Consider the following 24910-nt stretch of genomic DNA (forward strand, 5'->3'; position numbering starts at 1 on the left):
TGTTGTCATTCAAAAACACCTTGTACAGCGATAACTGACAAGGATTATAGCATGATCAAAGCTTCAGTTTCTTTACTCGTGTGAAATGTACATGTTACACATGCTGAAGCAAAGATATTTGCTGCTTGTTTTTGAGCAAGTGGTCTTGGTATACATTCCACTTTTAATTATCTTGTCATATTTTCTGCCATTTCATGCAATAATTGCTAACAATCATGCTGTTTGTCAGGATCATTTATATATGCAAAATGTAAAACCTCTGTATCACTAGTGTTTAAATGACTTACACAAAAGGTGTTAACAGCCTGAACTGTCAAAGAAAAAAGTGTTCTTGTGTTGGAATAGAGTATGAGTGAAGATGATATTATTATTTTTCTGTATTGAATCTAACAATAGCATAACAAGGTACATTTATTGCTTTTGGCTGCAACCATGGCAGAAGTATTACAGATGTTTCAATGCATGTTTCAGACCTGCCAACCCTACTGAAAAAAATCGGGAGAATCCTGATTTTTGGACATATCTCCCGATTCCCTGATTTTTGAGAAAAAACCCCAATTTTTCAGCTCCTCGAGAGAAAAAAAATCCATATTTTTTACAAAAATGTCATTTTCCGTTTCCCTGTTTCTGTATCTGGTTTTTCTGTGTCTGGTATGTTTCTTAGTACTTTACCATATCCGGCTTGATTTGGATCATTTCTGGTTTTCATCCGCAAATACAAAGAGATTGTCTCACAGTGTGGTTATCTTTATCCGACCTCATCAGCAAATCTTAACAAAAAAATGGATAAGTTTCTCAGCAAGAAGCGAGAAATAGAAGGAAAGGAAGCAACTGATGAATTTTCACCAGCCAAGAAAAAGAAATGGGATCAAAAATATAGGAGTGATTGGGGAAAGCAGCATGCTTTCATTCCTCCGTCAACTTGCGGGGTCTATCATGCATTCTGCCAATGCTGCTCACAGCATCTCGCAATATGATGTGGTGGTTTAGATGACATTAATAAACACATTGTAACAGCCAAGCACAAACGGTGTGAAAAAGAATAAGAGATAATCTAAACTCAAGACGTACCCTTGCATATTGCCAGCTTTTAAGCTGGATTCAGAACAGTTTTGACAGAACCAACCAAGCTCTACAGCATGACAAGCCCCTAATTCACAAGACCAGAAACATTCTACTATCTCTGTACCGAGAATTCCTTTCTATTGTTATTATGCCAAAGTACATTGTTGACAAGACAGACATCACAGCAATTGATGTAAAAGATGAAAGTTTGTACATTCGTTCTCAGGACTTGTACTTGGGTGAGGCAACCAACAAACTTCTAGAGAAGATGAATAATGAAGCACAGTTACAGACAAGAATGCACTGTAGGGCATTTCTGATCAAATCACTGTCATACATGAAGGAAAAATTTCCATTAAAGAATGACTTACTCGTTCATGCAGGCATTGCAGATGTGGCTAAACGATCTCTAGCATCATTTAAGGACCTGGCCTTTTTCTCCAGCCGAATGGAAGGAATCAACACTGATGATCTACATAGAGAGTTTCAGCTGAACCAAAGCTACAATTTAGACACATAATTGAATATGGAAAGAGCAGATCATCAGTGGGTTGCTCTCAGGAAAAAAAAGGATGGATCTGGCCAACTGTTGTTTCCAACCCTAGGGAGAGTAATGCTATCAGTACTTTGAATACTGCACAGCAATAGCAATGCTGAGAGAGCATTCTCAATGGTCAGAAAAAACAGAACTAGTCAAAGAGCCAGCCTGTCAGCATCAACCCTGGAAGCTATTCTTGTTAGCAAATTTGGCACCCAAGGACAAATAAATGATGAACTTTTGCAGAAATGGAAATCTGCAACATTTGTTGGGCTGAAATAAAAAAATATACATCATTATCATGATATATATACACCTTACTCTTGTACCTCCTGATTTTTTACCCTGCCTCCTGATTTTTAATGGTGATTTTCCTGATTTTGATTTTTTCAATGTTGGCAGGTCTGAATTGTTTAAAGCTTGTTTTTGAATAATAAGCTGGGAGTGAGACATTTTATCCACATTTTCAGTTTGAATATAACTTTGTTCAGCTTGCTAAATATGAGTAGTGTTAAGAAGTAAGGTGGGGATTATTGGTTAACTGCTTACCAACTTTTGTACTGGTTACATACATGCCAACCATTATACTTTTGGTGTAATCATTACACTTTTTTTCACCAAATACATTTTATACTTGCCAGTATATGGATTATGCCTTTTTGGTAAAATAAAACAATAAGATGTTCTGGTCATTTTTATTATCATCTCTTTAATTCCACTCAAATAAATTTGAGAATATTCTTAAAAAGATGACTGCAGTTTAAGACAACAATAAGAGTTTTTTTTTTATTTGCTATTTATAGCATCTGTATATGACCCATTTCCAAGAAAATATGAGTTTCTTTAAATCTGAACTTTGCCTCACAGATTTATTATATTGATAAGCTAGTTAGTTAGCAGACCAGTCTATACTTTTAAAGCAAATGGCACCACATGTTAAGAGAGCTTTATGGAATGGAAAATGTTCGAGAAGATGGATCTATTCAAACTTCAAAACATGTCAGATCTGAAATAAGGACAAATGAAAACCACTTTACAAACTTTGGAAGAAGAATATGACAGTAATGTAATACAGCACTGAGCTCATTTTAAAATTCCAGTTGACGATCAGTCAGTGAAAGTTACACATGCTGACTAATTTAAGTGAGTGCTGAATATAAGTAATTTTTAGTATATTTTGTGTTTGTATTCTGGTTCTAATCCATGTGGATTTGCCTTGTCTGGTAAGAAGTTTGACCAGTTGCAGACCCAGGTTAGTAACATCCAGTGTTTCCCTTTACACATATTTGTGTGTCAGGGATGCGCGCTGGAGATAATCGACGCATACATTTTGTTGCTGTGTGTTTCTTTTAATGCAATTGATTCACATAATGTGATCAGGATTTATTTAATATCCAATGCATTGGACAACGGGTGGCATCATGTATACTTCGAGCATAGGCATTGACTGGTTCCCCGCTTTGTTTACTCCCTGTCTTGTGCTCCTCTATTTGTATAGCAGAGTGCAATGCAGGGAACATACGAAATAAGGAACCAGACCTGCAAATGCAATGTCATGACGGAGTAGCTTCCCCATATCTTGTGAGCTCTCACGCGATTTCCATCGAGCTCAGCAAGATGTCATCTTGATGTTTAACCTCAATGCTTGTTGCACTAGAAAGGGATCTCCGGATTAAAATGTCATGCACTAAGAATCATTAGTGAAGAAAGTGAAAGAAGCAGAACACAGAAATGACCCCCTGACTTTGTAATCAAAATAACGCATTTGCCTCAGCAAGTTTACTGATTTCTTTGTTGTGAAGGAATGTCTTGGGTGATAATGTGTTCTCCAAATATCTTGTGGCGAACAAGGGCAGATTTTTTAAAATTCTTAAACCCTGTCATGAAAGGATTATTCACTTTTGCATTCTTCACAATCATATGATCAGAAGTCACACCGGTAATCCTAAAGGATGTGCCGTGTTCCAGTCAAGGGAATTATTTTCTCCATTTTAAATTAAAGTTCCATTTCTTCACTAATGATTCTTAATCCAAGCTGTTTTAATCTGGTGATCGCTTTCTAGTGCAACAAGCATTGATGTTAAACATCTGGATGAGCTCGATGGAAATCACATGAAAACTCGCAAGATATGGGGAGGCTACTCTGTCAAAACATTGCTTATGCTAGTCTGGTTCTCTGTTTTGTATGCTTCCTGCACTATATGAATAGCAGGGAACCAGACTATGCATATACTCGTAGTATACACGATGCCATCCCTCATCCAAAGCATTGGATATTAAATAAATCCTGATCGATTTATGTGAGTCCTTTGAGTAAAAAAAAATGCATGGCAACAAAACGTGTGCATAATTTTTCTCTGTGTGTCCCTGATGCACAAATGTGCGTAAAGGGAAACACTACTTATAATATGAGACTAGCGGTTCCAGACTACATACAGTTTCATTCTGACAGCTTGGTCATACTAATCACAAAATCTGGTTTTATCTTAAAGAACAGGTTAAATTCTACGGACAAGCAAATAACTATTCGCAGGCTCTCTTTGATTGATGTGTCAGGAGAGGTGCAGGACCAGATAAATGCTCTGAGATGGGGTATCCTACTGATTATGATGGGAAAGCAAGACATAAACCCATAAGAGCTGTTCTCTTGGCATCATCGCTAACCAAGGTTCTGATAACCTTATCTACACCTTGGCATATCAAGCAGAAATTTCTGAGTTTTGGGTCTGTGAATTTCATTGGATGTTGTGGCTTGCCACCGCATCCAATCAAAATTAAGTTGTTCAAATTTGAAAACTGTTCCTATGTGATCAAGACAAGGGGAGCACACAACTTGAATGGACTGATAAATAAGCAGTTTTCCAGTGTTGATCCGTGTTTGCACAAATACCTTTCACTCAGATACACCAGTAATGGCTTCCCTTTGGTATATAGTCATACTTTTGATGTTAAACTTCCAAAGTATCATTTTTAGGTCAGTTGCAACCACTGTTTTCAGCAGATGTACAATGCACCACATTGTTGGTTAGTTGGGAGGTAACACATGAAATCCAATAGGTGTCACTTGGATAAAACACCAGTATATCTGTGCGATCTGTCAAGCTGTAGCTAGGGTTATCGGAATCTTGGCTAGCAAAGATGTCCTCTTGGCTAAAGGTGGATATTATATTGGCATACTCTGAAATGTCTTATGATCAGGTATGATTTATGAAGATCTTGACTTAAGAAGCATTAGTGACTTGCACCAGCCTGGCCATTGAATGTAACGTAAATAGGTAATCATCTGGGATATGGGTGGCCACTTACTGGGAACAAGGGGGGCTGATCTGTAAGAGTTGCTTCTCTTTATATAAGTGGTGTGTGTGTGTGTGCATGTGTGTACGTTAAAGTGATTGGGTAAATGTTCTTGGAGCAAAATCATTTACAACAAAATTTCTTTCCTATATCATTACCTCAGGGGGAACATCATGCCTGTAACCTAGACGTAGGTACAAGAAGCTTTAGTTTTTGTATATTTTTAATTGACATGTTCTGTCTTCCAGTTCTGAAAAAGTCATATAGATTTTTTAATGCATGTTTGAATTTTAATATCTAGGAAGACCTACCACGGGTGTACACAGAAATAGCTGCAATGAAGGAACTATGCCACCAGCACATCTGTAAACTGTACCAAGTGATTGAGACAGAGGACAGATTCTTCATGATTCTTGAGGTGAATATAACTTGTCTCAATTTATGCTCCACAACAACAGTGGTATGGGCCTGCATTGTTACCCATATCTATATTTACATGCAGCTGTCTAGTACTAATATTAGTACGCCTACTTCATGGACATTGTAATATAAGCCTATACGTATGAATGGAGCAGTTGTGTGTGATTCACTCCCAGTGTTTTTTTAAGCATATTGTCAACAAGTTTAAACATGTTCTATACCTATACTGAAAGAAATTAAACAGTCCTCTTATTTAATGCCATAATTGCTGAATTTCTATGTAGAAATACATGTAAAATAGTGTTTACCTTCTTCATCCACTATTTTCTTTTATATCCTCTGCCATATTAGTTTGTCTAATAACTGCTTCCGTTTTCTGTCTAGTTTTTTCATTTGCCATATAAGGACGTGACGTGAATGATTTTTAAACTAAATTTTACATGCATGTTGGGCCCTGGACAAAGCATGCTGTCATAATTTGAACCTTGCATGAACAAAGTTTTACAAATGCACATGTATAATACAGGCTGTCTAGCAGACCCAAAATGGCTGTTGAAAAGCGTGGTTCATCTTTAGATGATGATTTCATTCAGCAGATACTGGCTGATCATAGTGATGAAGGCAGTACATTTTTTAAGCTAGGAAGTATATCCGATTTTTGGAGCTGCGATGGTGTTAAATACAAGCCTGATTTACATGCTGGCTGGACTAAAAGAGACAGCATGCCTTTCAACCCCTCATTTTAGTGGTATTTTGACATTAAATTTAGAAAAGGCAGACAAACAAGACAGAATAAAATACAGACAATTTAAAAATAGAGTGAAGTTTCAATTTCTCTTTTCATCACTATTTAGCTCTGGGGGATCATGTGCTACAAAACCATATAGTTCTAGCATAAAGGTTACGATAAATCTAATAAACAAAAATCTAAAAATGAACGTACGGAGTAAAGATATTTATGTGATCAAAATACCTGTTTGAACAAATAGACTATGTCAAAAATGGACTTAAAATCATAATACAGCATTACGGAACAGTAAATCTGGCATTGTATTCTGCAGAGTTCTAGTTCAAAAAAGTTAAACTTTGGCAGAGCTTATGTTAATGAAAAATCTTATTTTGGAGCAGAAGTATCCAAAAGACAATAAATGTGAGCTATGGAAAAATGTACCTAACAACGATAAGGAACAGTTTGAAAATTTATTCCAGCTGGCTAAGCTAGCTATGTATATGCCCCTTCAGACAGCAGACTGTGAAAGGAGTTTCCCAGTACTGAACAATATTCATACAGAGACAAGGAACATGTTAATCTCAGAAACAATTTACAGATTAATGCTTATACAACTAGAGGCAACATATTTTAAAGATTTTGATTTCAGCAGGGGTTTTACAGAGTGGCACAGGAAGAAAGAGGGATGGATATTAAGGTGTTAAGTAAATATCGAACTGTGTCTGTTTCCTCCTCCCCATCATTTTTCTTCTACTTCATGTCTTATTTTTGACAAGGTTGGAAATTCCCCTCTCATGATAAAATCCAGCGAGCATCTCTGCATATGGCATGCATTGAATAACATGTTGTACAGTATCAAAATATGTTATAGCAAGCATTATTTGACCAAAAAATTACCACAATAAACATACCAATATATTTTATCATGTATACTTATCTAAGGCAATAGCAGGATATAACAAATACTGTATTTACCGCATATGTTGGGACATGAAAAAATGATTTTTTTTCCCTCATGTCCCAGAACTTAGGTGAATTTTTTTAACCTACATCATACGTGCGAAGACTCAAGAACTGAAATAAACTTTATTCAATTTGTGCCCCTCTCCCCCCCCCCCCCCCCCCCCCCCCAACCTGACACTGCATGCTACAATAAAATAGATAAATAAAATGCTTATTTGATAATAAAATGATATTAACTAACCTTATACTGTTATCATTGTTTCGCTTTTTTGGTTGACATTAGCATTTTATTAAAGTAAAAATATTTCCACGAACTCCATATAAGTAGCGCATGCATCCATAGTCTTATCACTTTTGTCAGACAACAGACACATTGGTCATTGACGTGAATATTGAGAAATGAATTATGTTTGGTTGTCCTCAAAGGTTTGAATGTCATGAGAATTAAAACTGGATCCTGCAAAATCATATGAATGAGAGAGAGAGAGAGAGAATTATCAACCTCATTGCTCGAAAGCACCTGCCATTTATGCGTGACACTGTGTAAGGTACAAAATAACCAAGAGTGTATTATATCCAGGGTAACAATATGACAATATCTCGTAAACTAAAATCATTATTATAAATACCTTCACTGTGAGTACAAATGACAATCTTTTTGATTCCATGGGTTACAAAAAGTATTATTAAAGCAAGTTAATGCTGTGTATACTATTTACACTGAAGAACTCAAAACCTGTTTGTGTCAGTTATGACTACAGATGGCATATAAATGAAAGTCCATGTGTTGAATAAACGCACCTTGTAGCAGCCATAAACTCATTGTTTGAACTTACCGGTAGGATATCAAACACAAAGGTTAATTTATTATAAAGCAAGCCAAACCTGGAAACAGACTTTGGATTCCTTTTAGAGTGGAGATTTTTTAAAACTATACATATGTATACATGGGGAAGCCAACTTTGATTTCTTTTGTACTGGTTTTCACAGGGATTTTGAAAATCAATAGAAACAATGGAACTCTTTGAATTGGTAACTTCTCACACATTTACACAAAAAGTGATTCCTTGCAGTCATTGTTATTGCGTTCATAGCATATATAAAGGGGAATAAAAATAAAACAAAATAAACCACATTATCGATCTCCGTTATTATGGATAAGTTTGTAGTGCGATACTCAAGTAGTGAAGAGACCTTGCGTCATGCATGGAAAGAAAATGCGTTGCCTAAAGCTTCACCTAAGAGGCCCATAGGTCGACCAAAAATGCATGCTAGAGAGGAAGGGTGTGATGTAAACAAAAATGAACCAGCTACAAAAAGACACGAAATTGGAGACCCCAGTCAGGACAGATATGATGCCTGCTTAAATGATGATGTCAGGCAAGGGCATCACAAGTGTTTTACATTAAAGCAAAAAGAGAAAGTTGTAAATTTCTCAAAATTGCATGGAATTAGAGTAACAGCAAGACATTTCCAAATCCCCAAATCAGCAAATTGGTCAAAAATAGATAGATTTTTCACAGCAGATGAATGAATGGGGACATTTAGCAAGGAGTGGGAAACCAGTATCTTAGAGCATTGAGTTAGATGGAAAAATTGCAAAGTGGGTTCTCCAACACGATCTGCAGATCCCTGTTAGTTTGGACACTATATGCGCTTATGCCAAAGAATTTGTGTCAAGTGAACATCAAGAAATTGAGTTTCAAGTCAGTAGGAACTGGGCAACAGGTTTTTTAAAGTGACACAACCTCTTGCTTCGTTCACGGACAACGATGGCCCAGCGTCTCCCAGAAGATTTGGAGTAGAAAATAAAATTATTTCACAAATTCATAAAGGCATGAAGAGAAGAAGACGATTTTGAAGACAAGATGATAATTAACATGGATGAAACTCCTATGTACTTTGATCCCATTCCTGGACTGTCGAAAAGAAAGATGTTAAAACTGAGAATTTGCTTGACTAGTGTGGATAAAAAGCATCTAACCTTAGTACTTGCAGTTTCCGCAGCAGGAGATGTGTTGCTGCCAGTGATAATTTTTCATGGTGTGAGGGAACTAAAAGATACTCAGGCACCAAAATGATGGATCGTATGTGTGTAGGAGAAGGGTTGGGTTGATGAGGAGGTGATGCTGCAGTGGATTAAAGAGATATATCAAAAGTGTACAGGAAAGGAACGGTCTCTTTTAGTGATGGATTTATTCCGGGCACATATTACAGATGCTTTAAAATAGGCTTTGAGAAGGGGTAACACTGTGCCTGCAGTTATTCCAGGTAGATGCACCTCCAAGCTACAGCCACTAGACATCAGTGTAAATAAACTGGTCAAGGCCGACATGAGGAAAAGCTGGACAAATTTTATTTATAAAGCAGCAGAGGGCCTTTCAAAGGAAAATGACAACACGTCGCATATTAAGAGTGCAGATAAATAAATGGTTGTGGACTGGATTGTGAAAGCAGTCGAATCTCGCCAGATTGACCTGAAAATCATTTAAAGTTTGTGGTATTAACAATAACTAGAATGGATGTGAGGATAGTATTATAAGAGATACTGATTGTGATGGCAGCCACAGTGAAGAGGACAAATTTGATGGATTTGAGCCTTAGGAGGTTGAGTGGGCAACTAAGAATGTGGACAGATTGAAAGATTTAAATTAAATATATTAGCAGCATTCAAGTTTGTTCAGCAGTACTTGGATTATGTCAGATATCACTGCTGTGTAAATAAAAGATGTTCATTTCAGAATTAGTATGTTTATCAATCACTCTGTACCATCACTATCTACCGTTCTCTCTCTCTCTCTCTGAATATATTTTTAGGTAATTACAGTGAATAATTTATACTGTGCTCATCAATAGTTATTTTGCCAAAATAAGTTGTGTAACGATCATGAACGGCAAATGAACCTTGATATTTAAATTTTTTTAAAAACTTTGTTGAAGCATAAATTAGTACAGAAAAAGTTTAACTCATTCTCTTATACACAAATGATTCATTCTTACCTGAGCTCTTGTTCATAGCAAATTTTCATCTAGGAAGAAAAGTGTAAACAAACAACACTCGAAGCGTTTTCTTTTTTAAAATTTTCTTAAATAAAATTTATGTTTGAGTGCATTTTCCTACATGTAACTTTCGAATGATTTAAAAGGTGTCCCACAATATACGACTCGAAAAAAAATGATGTGTCCCAGAACATACAGTGCACAAAAAAATTACTTTTAAAATAAATTTATGGCGCCCCAAAATACACGGTATTGCCTTTTGCGAATTTATAAATGCATCATCTTCAGTAGTATTAATGACACGATGGGAGAAGGTCATCCTTTCATTATTACTAACTCGTATGTATGGCTTTCTAGTGTAAATTATAATTTCAAGTAAATCATTTAGGATATTGCTTTGTTAGGATTCAGAATATGTTTGTATTTATTTATTTTGTTTCTTCATTCATTCCTTTATCATGCTGACAGAGGGTGATGTGGGTAGCAGTTTGATGCTAAAGCATTTCCTTCTTTTACCTATTCTCCTAATTTTAATGTGATCGGGTATATATTTGATGGAGCAAGAATTTATTTTTAGTAAGACAGAAAAAAATGTTTCCTATTGCACTAGTTTTAAAATTAGGGTAGGTAAGTATGGATTTTTAAAAAAAAACATATATATGATAATGATTAATAAATATAATATATTAATTGCTTCACATACTAGGCGAAAGTAGCTCAGTTAGTTGCACAAATCGATGGTCTGCCAACCGGAAACATTTTTTGGGTCTAAATTCTGTTTTTCCCCAAAACACTTACCGTATAAACTCGCGTATAAGCCCAATAATTTAGGAAAAAATAAAGGCCTAGAAGAAGGGGGGGTTGGCTTATCCATGGGCCAGTGTGTAAACATAACAGGTTTTAAGTCTTTTTGTTGACTACTGTAAATCTAGGGACACAAAACAATAATTTTATCCATGTCCTAAGACATAGGCATGTAAAAAAAATGTAACTATCGGTCACCCAACATTTATTAAACGGTTATAAAGTACTATGATTGATTTTGTTATTATTTTGCATGTGCATATTTTCTGATTTCTCCAACATGAAGTTAAATAAAGGTAAATACAGGCTTCATAATTCGTGGACCAGTTGAGTTTACCCGGGAGACCAATGCTGAACTATAATGTACAGTACTTACACAGTGCAAAGTGTGCATAGCATCACTTAAATCCTTACATATTCCCAAACATAGATGCAGATTTTGCTTTATTCATTGTTTTGACCAACTTGCATTATTCCAGATAACATTTCAGCTAGTCCTTAATAGCTCATTCATTTACGTTGAATCACACACTCACGAGTTACTCATTTTCAATGATATAAGCAATCCTACAAATTGAGGTAATATTTTTGAAACGGTACGCATGCTTATTTGTACAAGGCACATAACCATCATAATTTACATGTTCACAAAGAATGGTAATAATAAAGGCTAAAATTCTCATAGAGATCAACTAAGATCAACATCAGTCAATTTTAGTTTTGTTTTTAGCTGAACAATCATAACTTTCCACATAGTGGAAAGCTTGATGTCTCGGTGTCTCCTATGTTGATAGTCGGCAAATTTGTCTTTTGTCTTGCGAAGCAATTCAGGCCACGTAATCATTAAAACCCTGAAACTGGCTTGTGGTAAGAGGGAAATTTGACTGGTAACTATACCAGTTTAACATTAGTATATATAGTATAAAAATGCCAGGTGTTCACTTGTTTAAGTTTCTTTCGTGGGAATGGAGCTATGGCATATGGAGTTAATACAGCATTCGTAGTGATCATTCTTGAAATTGAAATTAATTGTGGACGATTTTATTGTTGTGATTTATCTTTTTGTTCTGGTGTATTTTTGGATTATTGTAGAGGTAAAAATAATCATTAATTTACGTGAATAATGTTTAAACTTAACATTCTATTTAGTGAAGACGCAAATGCTTTATATTAAAATAATTATTTCGTCACAACAATAATTTACAGGTGATACATGAGAACATGTAGAACTTTTTTTGTTTAGAAGAAATGAAAATCGAAGATATAATGTAATAATCAGGAGTTCTCTACAAAAATTGGAATATAGTATGAAATCAGATGGTAGGTGTGGAGCTACCCCAAAAATCAAGATTTTTTTTACCCTCCCGGCATGAAAGTTGACAGGTATGGTGCAAGGTTGCTTGCATCAAAGCAAACTACAACTCGGCTTTTACGGTATTGGCATAATTTTCGAAGCATTATTTAAGAAACTTTATAAGAAAACAGAAAATTAAATAAATTACTTTTCAAACAAATTTATGCCACTTCTTTTTAAAAATCATGCATGCCAACCTCGAGATAAGTATACTTGTAATTTTTTAAAATACAAGTTGCCTAAATAAATGCATTTAGAACTTAACCTTGTGCATCTTGAGATGCCTCAGAGTTGTAAGTCGGCTTATATGCGGGTCATGCACTTTTTAGTGTTTATACCTGTTCAGTTTGGGAGTTGGCTTATACGCGAATGGGCTTCTTACGCAAGTATATACGGTACTTGATCACCCCAGTATAAATCCCCTTCATCCTTACCCACAAATGCAAGCATCCTGTTATAGGTTTTGCTAAAGCTTAAATTGATAACATCAGGAACATTGTTAAGCAGTAGCAAGAGGAGTTAATATGCAAGAGTTATTTCCCTTTGTTTGTATTGTCTGTAGATAGAAAAATGATTTTTCATCATTTATGGAGAGGTAGATTCGGAAGTAATTTTCTGATGTTAATGTGATTCTGTGAGTAATTTTGAAGAAACCTAATTTACTAAAACATTTCCTTTCTCCTGCTTGGAGATTTTTTCTTCTGAATACTGAATTAGTTTAATCACAAAATCCCTCAAGATTTATGTTCCATTTTTAAAAGTGAATACACAGTAGATTTGTAGGTAATAATTAAACCTTTTTTCTCATATTTATTTCTTCCTAGTGTAAATTATAATTTCTAATAAATCATATAGGACATCTGCTTTGTCAGGATTCAAGATATGTTTGTAATTATTTGCTACTTGTTTATTCATTCATTTGTTCATTCTTCCAATAATGGTAAAGTGTGTTTTACTGATAAATGGTTTTAATTTTCAACTACAGTATTGTCCAGAGGGAGAGCTATTTGACTACATTGTGGCCAAGGACAGACTTGCAGAGGATGAAGCTAGGCTTTTCTTTAGACAAATAGTGTCCGCTGTTGGCTACATTCACAACATGGGCTACGCTCACAGAGATCTGAAACCAGTATGTGAGCTTACATTTACTAACATTCAGGTTTTCAGATTTGATCATGACTCTGTACATGTCACTTGCTAAGTACTTTTGTTTTTAATATTCAATCATTTATTAATATATGAGCAGACCTGCTGTAACAGATCATTGATTTTAGTTAATATAGATTAGGCTTGTAATTTTAATATCCCAAAATAATTTTAAAAAGTTGGGACTCACACAAAATGTGCCTTATATCTTGGTAAACCAAAGTTTTGTTATAGATTGTTTTCCCGGGTTCTTCCTCCATCATTTATACTGGACTCCATGTATGGCATATCTTGTGCTGAAAAGGGCCGTTAAATCCTATAAAAACCACAACAATTATTTAATTTTGTAGGCATATTTGTATTTATGTTTGTGTTGATTGGATTAGATTTTCAAACTTAACATTTTTTTCTGTATTTGAATCATTTTTAGAGCTTTTTGGACTTGTTGAACACAGGTAGCACAATTTGAGCAAAATTACTTGAAGTACACAGATGGAATTTGGTATGCATATTTATATTCAGACTTAGATAACCTGATTCAGTTTTTAATCTGTTAAACAAAGTTTGCAATTTTTTTCTCGCACTGTTTGGACTTGAGCCATGTGACAAAAAACTTATTAACAAGATTAAGCAAAATCCGTTTTAGATAAACCAATTAAATTTATATGCATATTTCTGTTTTATAACTAAATGACCTGATAAGATTTTCAGGCCATTACAACATTTTTCACAACTTTACATTTTGTGGACTTGGTCCTTTTTTGGTTCCAACATAGTATACTCTTCAGAGAAGTGTAATAACAGCATTATAGCAGTGGTGGCTTACACATTTTATCAGCAGGAATTTGTTTTGTCTATATTTCTGTACTTTCATCCATCCGTTATCCATAATTTTGTTTCTGGTACATTTTGAAATTATTCAAGATAGCTGTATGACATTTAGTACATATATTAGACAAGTTGTGTAGATGTGCTTTTTAATGTTTTCATTCATTCATCCATGACAGGATTATTTCCAGAGCAGAACTTTAAAAATGTTAATGAAACATGGAAAACAAATAATGATGTTGGACCCAATGTGCCTTCTACTATTCAGTTTTTCCATTTTAGTATTTTGAATGTTTTTGTTCATTTGTCTTTTCATCCATCCATTATCCATGCTTTCATTTATGGGGTAAAATTAAAAACTGTTTAAGAAAACTCAGAAATTTCACTGGTATGTTAGACTGCTTTGCTGTTCATCCATCCATTCATCCATCATTCAAAAATGTCTTGAGAAGAAAACTCCACAATTGTTCAGTATGTCACAGCGAAACATTATTATCTCCCTGGTATGTAATTTGGGGATATAGTTGTGTATCCATCCTTTTATCTATTAAATTTTTGTTTCCAAAGCATAACTCACAAAATAAGGTATTTTCATCAAACTTGATACACATGTCAAGCAAGTTGCATAAATGTACCTGGGGGACATAGGTAGTGCTATGTCTGTCCATACGTATTTTTATTTCCAGAGCTTAACTCCAGTCAGTGCAAGGTATTCAAGCAGACTTGGTACACTTGTCAAGTTAGTTGTATACACATGCCTGTTCATACTTAAAATTTTCTGCACTCAGTATATGTCATGTTACCTTGGAAGCAAACTGCAATATAAGTGGTATATAAATGGAGGGCACTGATATACAGATTGGAAAGCTGGAGGCGCACACAAACAATAAATATAATTAACTGCACTCTTTTGAGAACAAATACCTCAGGAAGAATCCCAAAAAAGAACACTTTTAAGAGAGGGGAAAATGACCCATCTTGAAGCACTAGACAAGAAAAATAATGTGACCCAGGACAGATGATGGTGTGTGATGGTTTCTGCCATATGCAGTGTACTAGGCTCATAAGAAAAGAACAATAAATGCATAGTATAAGTAGCAAACAGATCGAGAATTCTGGACCATAGGTTTTTGGATAGGTTTGGTGTTTTACACCACAGCAACAGAAATAGGTTATTTGTTGCTGAGGCAATTGAAGTTTCTTTGCTCAAGGACACATCGTAGTCATGGATTCGGTCTTATCTCATGGTAGAATTCAAACCAACACCCTTTTGGTTGCAAGTTCTGCATGCTAGCCACTGCATTGTGTCAGTTCATGTCTCCATTTTGTTGCCTGTTATGACATGAGAGGGTGCACCAGGCCTATTCGACATTCCTGAGTCTGCAAGATGGATGGACAGCAGTGTACTTCTATTTGGATATTTCCATATCTCAGATACTGTTGCTCAGTTATGAAAATTAACATGCATATTTCTGTAGTAGTATTACCCTCATGACAAAATTTATGACACTGTAGATGTCAAGTCGTACAATATATATTTCATGCATTCAGAGCTTGTCTGTGGTAAAATTAAGCTTGTCCCAGGCATCAGGCTATGTTATTTGTCCAGCACAAGCAAATATGCCGGAAGAGATGAATATGGTACTCTTAACAGCCTACTTCCTCATAGTGAGTGCAGGTAACATGAACAGGAAGATCATGGAACAGCTGTTAATAAAAAGGTGATTTGTTTTCTTACTTTACACAATTTATATATGGTTGTGGTGTCATATGTTCTAAAAGCTTGTATGCATCAGTAGTACTGCATTGTAAACTGTCAGAAATTATTTAACATAACAGCATTTCTGCTTTAAATGTTGTCTCTAGAGTCATGAGTTGGCATGTAGTTAACCACATTGGAAGCTGTGAATTCTATATCTTGCTTTCTTGGCTGAAAGGTTCCTTACTAGTATTCATTGTATGTTTTATGTTCGTTTAGAGAAAAGGGTATCATGTGTACACTAATTCCTGTACCACATTTATTTCTGAAGAGCTGTTTTTGGTAGACATTCATTTAACATAACATGTGTGAAATAATCCAGCTTTTCATGGTTAAAAGGTTGTTTATACTCATTAATGACCGCTCTGGTGGCCTAGTGGTTAGAGCGTCCGCCTCGGAAGCGGAAGGTCGTGGGTTTGATCCCTGGCCAAGTCATACCAAAGACTTAGAAAAATGGTACTAACAGCTGCCTCGCTTGGTGCTCAGCATTAAGAGGTTAGTGTTAGGACTGGCTGGCCTGGTGTCAGGATAATGTGACTGGGTGGGACATCATGCAACATGTCTGCGGCATGATGCCCCAGTGCTAGACATCACTATAAACTGTCACACTGCAGACATCGTAGCAATATGACTGCAAAAATGTTAACGCTCCGTTAAAAATCCAAATCACACACGCATACACACACACACACACACACATACACTGATTAATGACTTTCATCTTTCATAGAATAACATCCCATGTTTAACCTTGTACTCCTACCACATATTTTCCTGAATAGTTTTTTTTATCCATTCATTCTACTTGCGGTATAACATCTTCATCATTTTGCATGGTTATTAGGTTACTCACTAATATGCTTTTCATTGCATGCTTTGCATTTAACATGTTTAACTAGCATGTTTAATGTTGTGCCTATATCCATTTATTCATGAAGAGCTGTTTTTGTCACCATTTGTTTAAATAGGATGTGTGACCAACACAAGCAAACTTGGCATGAAACTGAATTTGTTATGATTAGATACTTTGATACTCATGTCCTTCAGAGAACTGGAAATCGCTTTTTAAATTTGAAATATTTCTTAATTGACAGTTCATACTTCTTTGTACAATGAAAGATCAGAAATCACCTTGTTATAGCTACGATTTACTCTAATAGAGGTGTTTTAGCTTTGAAGACTGAAGGACCTAATTCTTGTCCAAGCATTTATTTCTAACCTAAATTTGTTTTATGCCAATGACAGATTGAGCAAAGAAATTAAAGATAAAAGGACACTCAAGGTCTGTCCAAAAACGATCCTTCACTATGACTTTACATATAAAAAGAAACTTGTGCACAAGTTGTAAGAGGACTTGATGAAGGCATTGCATGCTAACCAGAGACTCCCAAGGCAGCTGAAAGCAGCTTCTCAGCATTTTTACTTTATAGGGTATACAGCTGTTCAATCCATATTTCCATATTACAGACACTCAGATTAGAACTATTTATTTCTTCTTTGACGTCTGCATGTAGATAATTTTACATGCAGTGAATCAAACTTGTTTTGAAGTTCAAAAAATTCAGAAAGTGTAAAAGAGAAGTTATATAATAAATACAAAGCTGCATTCATGTTTTTTTCTGAGTCAAGGGAAGGAATTCGTTTTATATGCAGTCTCGCTGTATTCCTGTGCCATATTCAACTTGTATTTGCAGCTAACAAAACAAGAATGCAGTTTGGTATATTTATAACATCTCACTGAATTTCTATATCAAGAAATTACACTTTCTATCAGAGGAATTGAATGTTTGTTAATATTACTTATGCAACACATTTAAATTGTTCTGTAACCTTTGCATCAATTATTTCCAAATTCACACATGATGATGTAATATGTGTTGACACCAAAGGATGCACTTTGTAACGAAAATAACATAATCTTTGTAGGGCAATAAAAAATGTGTTTCCTGTTGTACTGGTTTTAAAATTTGGTTAGGTAGGTAAGTTTTGTTCCTTTTTTTAAACATATTAAAATTTTTTTGTGTCTAATGCATGCAAGTAGCACACAGAACTAAAAATGTATTTGTCAGTAGCAAGTTTCTTATATACTGTTTGGTTTTCTCTTTCCTTTTTTACAGGATGCTGATATTCATGAGAATTCCTTTAATAATGTGCATCCAGATGTTTTTCAAAGGACTATTTAGTATCCAAAATATGTATTACGTCAGACTGCTTCTGAAAACCCAGTTCATGACAACACGTTCCTTCTCATTTGTATTCAGTGGATCTCATCAAAGGACATCTGACTTGACCGAAAGCATGAAGAAATGTAGGCTCTGTCCAGATTCATTTCTGTAACACACATTTTGTTGTTTCTGTTCAACAGAATGGAGTCTTCTTTATATATATGACAGTCAAAAAAATAATTTCCAGTACAATCACTTCTGGGACAGTTAAGCATTCTTTATGAAATTTTGTTAATGTAGCTCACTTTCAGCTTTTGTGTAATGCTGCTCTCTCCAGTGCATTGAGTTTATTGATGTAAAGACCACAATCTAGGGTTGCATCTTTTTAAAAAAAAAAGTGAAATCCTGATGAAAATTTAAAAGTTTGTGAACACTTTTTGAACCTGTGCAGGCATAATCATACAGACTTCATTTCCAAGAAATGTTAGTATTCATATTGCTCAGGCAGGCAGAGAGTTGCTATTATGGTCCCTCATTTCAACTGGTTGAAGTGCAACCAAATTTTGTTTAACTATCAGTAAAATTTCTTTAAGGGATGAATATGTCCAATCAAATTAGGCTGTCTGTGATTAGACATATTCATTTTCCTTAAAGAAATTGTACCCCTTATTCAACCGACTTTGGCCTGCCATGAGAACTGTTGCTCTTGGAATAACAGAAACATGAGTAAAGAGAGTTTGAAAAATACAACCACTATTTTATGCCTGAGTGTACTGAGAACATTGAAATGCAGCAGGCAGAACAATGTAGAGACCAGGAAGCTGGAGCAAAGGCTCATGGGAACATACAAGTGCAAGAGGCAGAACTTTGTAGAGATCACGAAGTTGGAGCAAAGACTCGTGAAAACATTGAAATGCAACAGACAGAACAATATTGAGATAAGGAACCTGGAGCATTGTCTTGTGGGAATACTGAAGTACAACAGAGAGAACAGAGTAAGGATCATGAAGCTAGAGAAGAGCTTCATGGGAATGTTCAAGTGCAAGAGGTAAAACATTGTAGAGATCAGGAAGCTGGAGCAAAGGCTTGTGGAACATTGGAGTACAACAGGAAGAACACTAGAGATCAGGAAGCTGGAGCAAAGGCTCATGAAAACATTGAAGAAATTGTTTTGTTTTTCTTTCCTGTTGTGTGCATTCTAATATGTATGTGGTTTAATAGCTTTTGAGGACAGTACTGGGTATATAGAGCAACATAAGGTATTAATGATACCATACCATGAATTGATGGCAAATGTCACCTGTCCTCAATTATGACTCACTGTACGTGAAGTTATGTAACACTTATAATGTTTGGTTAGTTCTCTTTTATTAGCACAGTTGTCTCCCCTGTCTTAAAGGGGGATACTGATTTTTTTATTTTAAAAAATTGCTGCCAGTCTTGTCTTTTATCAGTGTATCTAGGCTGTTACCAACTCTCTACCGTTATTATTCATTTAACTAAGTGACATAATACATAATTCATACATGATTTTTCTTCATTTTAAAGCAGAGTTCTGCTTTTCTCTGACTTGAATCAGATTTTTCTTGATTTAGTCAGTTTTTTATATCATCTCCGATCCATTTTTTTAAAAACAGTCTGTCCGCTCCCATTTCGCAATGACCCTTGTAAATTATTTGTTCCATATATTAGTTAGCACACGACTCTGATAATGAGTATTCTGATTGGTCCAAGGTTTAAATTCATACAGTGAATCTTCTTGTAATGGAAACTGATAGCAGTGGAAAGAAGAAGCATGCTTGCAAAACATGGTGTCCCAAGTTGATGAGAGAGACCATAACACAAAAAGTTTAGATAAAGGTTTAAAAAAACGTATGGAAATGGGAATGGCTCGAGCGAAAAGTTGACAGAAATTTAGTTAGTCAGTTTCTAAGAAAACTGAATGCTAGAGCACTGGCATTTTGTGACCTTTGCTCTTTGGTAATCATGGTTGGGAGAGTTTGGAACAGCACCTACAAAAGAAGCTGTATACAGAAAAATTGAACATCAGAAGGCATCTGGAAAAGTGCAGTTAATTACTACAAGAAGAAAGATTTCTTGCATGAGAGAACATATGTAGCCCTGTGTCAGCATATGCGCACTGCATGTTGCCAATACAAACACCAGCTTGAAAGAAAAAAGGCTCTCATTGAGAAGGAAAAGAAACAATTGCACATTGAGCCAAAATAGTCCGTGGTGATAAAAAGGAAGGCTAAAGAAATCTTTGCCAAAGCCACAAAAAGAGCTCAACTGGCGTATCAACAGGTTTTGTCTATTGGAGAAAAGGACAAGTGAATATATGTGATTATTTGTATATAGTTGGTGTACATGGGTGTTTATTTTACAGATTTGTTATGAAAAGAGAGAAGTATAATATATTTGCTGCAAAAATTGACAAGTTTATTAGTTTTTCATATGATTATTTTGGTTTATTTTATGATCATAAGTTGCACCACAAGCAATGAGTGTAAAATGCAGTTTTGGTCAGGGGTCTTTGACCCCATGGATCTGGGATGCTGCCCCTTGAGACCCAGTTGGGGGAAGACCCCCAAATCCCTCTTAACAAATTTTCAGCTTTTTTTTTTACGGAAGACCAAAATCATGTCTGATAATTGATTCATGCCTTTTTTATTTTTTGGGTCTTTTTTAATATTTACTTAGATGCTCTTTTTTTTAAATTCAGAAATCAATATAAGAAGCTGTACTTAAAACTAGTCTTAGTGTACTTGCAAATATGAAGTAGTAAAATAAATGATTTGAGGATTTATTTATTTCATATTTTCCTGGTTGTAGTGTTGATAATACCCAAACATTTTATTGTTGGTTGTTTATTAGTGACACAGTATGGTTAAATGAGTCTGTATTTAGCAGGACTTTCCAATAATTCAGACAGATTGTTCTATGATATATATGCTCCATTGAACATTAACTACTTTGAATATGTTTATTCATTATAATGCATGCAAATGTAAACTCATTCCTCTATGACAGTAAATCATAATGTCATTCATAAGAGGTTGGGATTATACTGTTTCACTTCCATGTGACAGAATTCACTTTTGCCTCCCATGGTACACTAGCATATGCAGGAATCCCAACAATGGCAAGAAACAATGACATTAATATTTTGAGATGAAAATGTTACAGTTTCATAGCAACTGTAATTGACAAGCAATACTTTTATTAGTAGTATGTCAGTTATCAACTTATTTTAATAATTCCTTGGGTTGTTCTAGTGCCAAATGTAAGCATGTAAAATGCAAATATTTTTTTTAAATAAAAGAAAAACAATAAAGACTTTTTAGAAAAAGGAGTAATGATTTTGTTGTCAAGATCACTATAGATGGAAGTTATTTTCTGTATGATAATTAATGTTTACAATGGCTAATTGGAGACTGTTAAAAGCAGCATAGAGGTGAGCAATATAGTCATTTATTACCCACTGGTTTGACTTAAGAATCATCTCCATAGGGTAGGGATAGGCTGTGGTATGTATGTATGCATGCATGTATGTATAAGGTTTAATGGCATGTCTAAAAAGTCCAGAAAATGTAGTGCAAATTAAGTTTATATATTTGTTTATATTAAAAGTTAAATTGTGTAAAATAATTGAAATACAAGGGCTAATTTTTGTAATATAAACTATACTTTTTTTTAAAAAGTCCTACACCTCAGCTGGACATCACATCATGGGAGACTTACCGCGCTAAATGTTTGTTGCCTCTTGTAATATGCAGGGAGGCATCCCAAACAAACAGTACAGAGTGTGCAGTTTAGGTTGGATATATTTATGTGAGCAAATCACTCACCATTCTATTTAGCTTTTATTTCTTTTGCACAATTATCAAGCAACAAGCATTTTGAAATATGTAAATATAATAGTACCACAGCGAATTCCAAATACTAGTTTTTGATGAAGATTACTTTATTTCAAAATCACTGACCACAGGTGATCCAGTTCTTCAGCAATACCTTACCTTGCACAACAGATGGCCCTGTATGTAGCATCAAATAACAGTAATAGGGATGCACTTCGTTTCTTGCAAGTTGAATCTTTCCAAGTCTGTATTGTAAACATTGGCTCAGTTGAATCCAAATTCCCAGGGGTTGAAAGAGTGTTTTAAAGTATTGTTTTGTGAAGTAACTACTTTTAGAAAAAAATCAATATTTTCTTTTATTTGCCATACTTTTGACCTGAAATTTTTGTCTGTATGTAATCAGTGAAAATTGTTACCCAATAAATGGTGGATGTACAATCTGTCCTTCAAATGGTTATTATATTAAAATAACCAATTAGGAAGAAATTATGGGAATATTGCAGCAGAAAACTGCTTACAGATCATCAAGCAGGGGATGGTATTGTCACTAGATTGACTTTAGTCAGGTGTATAAATCTATCAAACAGTCATGAGATGTAAATAGTGTCACCATTTTGGACAGTTTATTGAAGACTTCTCAGGAATAAATCAGATTTGTATATGTGTGAATATTCTCATGTTGCTGTATGTAAAGCATTGTAAATTCTGAAAGTTTGTTATAATAAATGTTATTAAATAGTCAGAATATTGGAAAGTAACATAGTTTATCAGTTTGATTTTTGTTTTTTTTACCAGGAGAACTTGCTGCTGGATGAGGAACAGAATTTAAGGTTGATTGACTTTGGACTTTGTGCAAAACCTAGGGTAAATGCAGATTTTGTGATATAGTTTTTTTATACGTAACGTATAAAGGTTAACTTTACATAACATCTTAAATAAGCACTGTTAATTGACAATTATGGTTTGTATGCCAAACCATGATGGTTGTAGGTATATAGAGATATCCTTGTCCATCTAGCCATGAGTCTGTCACACTTTGGTTAAATTTTGGCATTTGGTCAGTTTTAAGGTATACTGTTGAAGCATCTGTGTTCTATGAATATGTTTGTTTATATTAACTACTCAGATAAAAAAATGCATTATTCACATTTTTAGTTTAGTTATTCATTTTTTGACAATTATTTGTGCCTGTCTAAGATATAGAATATTGCCTTTCTGTTGTACTTAATTTTATTTAAAAAATTCCGTATATACTTGGTAATAAATCTGGTCCAATTGAAAACAACTTAAATCTGCAGTTGCATAATGCATGGTAGATCAGTCTTTTTTCTTTGTTTTACTCTTAACAAACTGCATAGACCCAGATCTTTAGGCATATTATGTGACAGCACATCTGGGCTTGTGCAGTTTACACTGGATTGGAATTGTGTGCAAGTACATACAGTATATAATGTTTAGTATTTTTGTTAAACCTTGAGTATTCAATGAAAAGGTTCTAATCATAACTTCAAAAGAACACTTGAAATCATGAAAGGAACACTATTTGTAAGTTATATGTTAAAAAAGAAAAGCAGGTTAAAACGTTTTAAGACTTGCAAGAAATAGTTGTGGACATTTTTATATGTTTGTTATTACTTTAGACCTTAAAAAAATGATGTACTAAATATAAGTAGAGTCAATTGCAGACAACAAAGATCCTGATCTGCCATAGCATAATGCTCAGGGTCTATCTTTTTTGATTTACTAATTCTCCTAACAAACTACACAGAACGAGATCTGCCAGTGCACTATGCAACACACAAATCTGGATATGTGCATTTTGCAGTTTGATTTGTCTTACAAGTGTGTATATATGGTATGCATATTGATCTACTCTGTTTCAAAACAATTATGAATCTGAGGACTCATTGTAGCATTTGGTTTGGTCCTTTCCTTAAGCTACCTAAAAATACAGGAACACTTGATCACTTGACGTATTTTATTATTTTCAGGGGGGTATGGAGAATCACTTGTTCACATGTTGTGGTAGTCCAGCATATGCTGCACCTGAGCTGATCTCGGGAAGAGAATACCTTGGTGCTGAGGTAACATGTTATTTGCTTTTAAACATGCTTAAGTTTTGCCTCAAGCCAGTGAATATAAAAAGGCAAGACACACCAACATGGATATTATCAGCAGCAGCATTCCATATCATGAATATTTATTGACAGCAGTAGGGGCATAAGTTCTTTCACTTGTCTGAACAACAATCACACAGTGATTAAGTTTTTGGATTTAGGTCGAACCTCTTTGTGGCTAGTTATCTTTGTTCATTGAGCACATTTATAGAGTGTTTCTTAAGTATAGCCTAAGTGATAAAGGAAAACACTTTCAAACAACTTATGTTGCTTCAAGCTGATTTATTTTACCCATTAGGACCTGTCCCACAATAAATTAATGTCAACTTGAGCACATATTTTCAGCTTTTTGTTCCATTTTTTTTTATGTACTTTACTGCCTGGATCAACAAGACAGTAAAATACATTCTCCACTTACAATCTCCAGCACACTGTTTATGATAGCTTACATTGTAACAGTATGAATTAAATGCCAGTTTTTGAATAGTTGAAGTTAACCAGGTTTTCAAACTTTCATGGGAAGTTTACTTGTCCAGGCCACAATAAATTGACCTGCCTATTCAGCATTTTATACTTGCTGCAAAACTACCATAAATTAATGGCATACTATCCTGTAAATCTAAGATGAGATCACATGTCGAAATTGATGCAAATCTTTATGTACAAAAAGATTGAAAGTTACCATTTAGTCTCAAATTTCATCTTTCCCGTGTGGGGGGGGGGGGGACCTGAGTGGTCTGAAGCATTTTCCTTTTTGGATCACTGCCATCTCACCTCTGTGTGGGTTTGAATCTCGGATTCAGCCAATGTGGGTATGTGAGAAAGCCTGCCAGTAGCTTCTCGTGGGTCGGTGGTTCTTCCCGGGTTCTT

The 24910-nt window shown here is 34.9% G+C and overlaps 1 protein-coding gene across 5 annotated transcripts in view; it reads left to right on the top strand.

Moving 5' to 3' along the window:
- The window catches only part of LOC149802708 (maternal embryonic leucine zipper kinase-like), a 101723-nt gene that overhangs the window by 10769 nt on the left and 66044 nt on the right, over nt 1-24910 (top strand). For all 5 annotated transcript variants that reach the window (XM_089952104.1, XM_089952103.1, XM_089952107.1 and 2 more), the window contains exons 4-7: nt 5199-5315; nt 13154-13297; nt 22719-22787; nt 23915-24007. In XM_089952104.1, the coding sequence (XP_089808230.1) occupies nt 5199-5315; nt 13154-13297; nt 22719-22787; nt 23915-24007 (423 nt within the window). The remainder of the gene's footprint in view (nt 1-5198; nt 5316-13153; nt 13298-22718; nt 22788-23914; nt 24008-24910) is intronic.

This window comes from Sinohyriopsis cumingii, chromosome 3 (assembly GCF_028554795.1).
Source record: "Sinohyriopsis cumingii isolate HCF-2022 chromosome 3, ASM2855479v2, whole genome shotgun sequence".
Classification (NCBI taxonomy): domain Eukaryota; kingdom Metazoa; phylum Mollusca; class Bivalvia; order Unionida; family Unionidae; genus Sinohyriopsis; species Sinohyriopsis cumingii.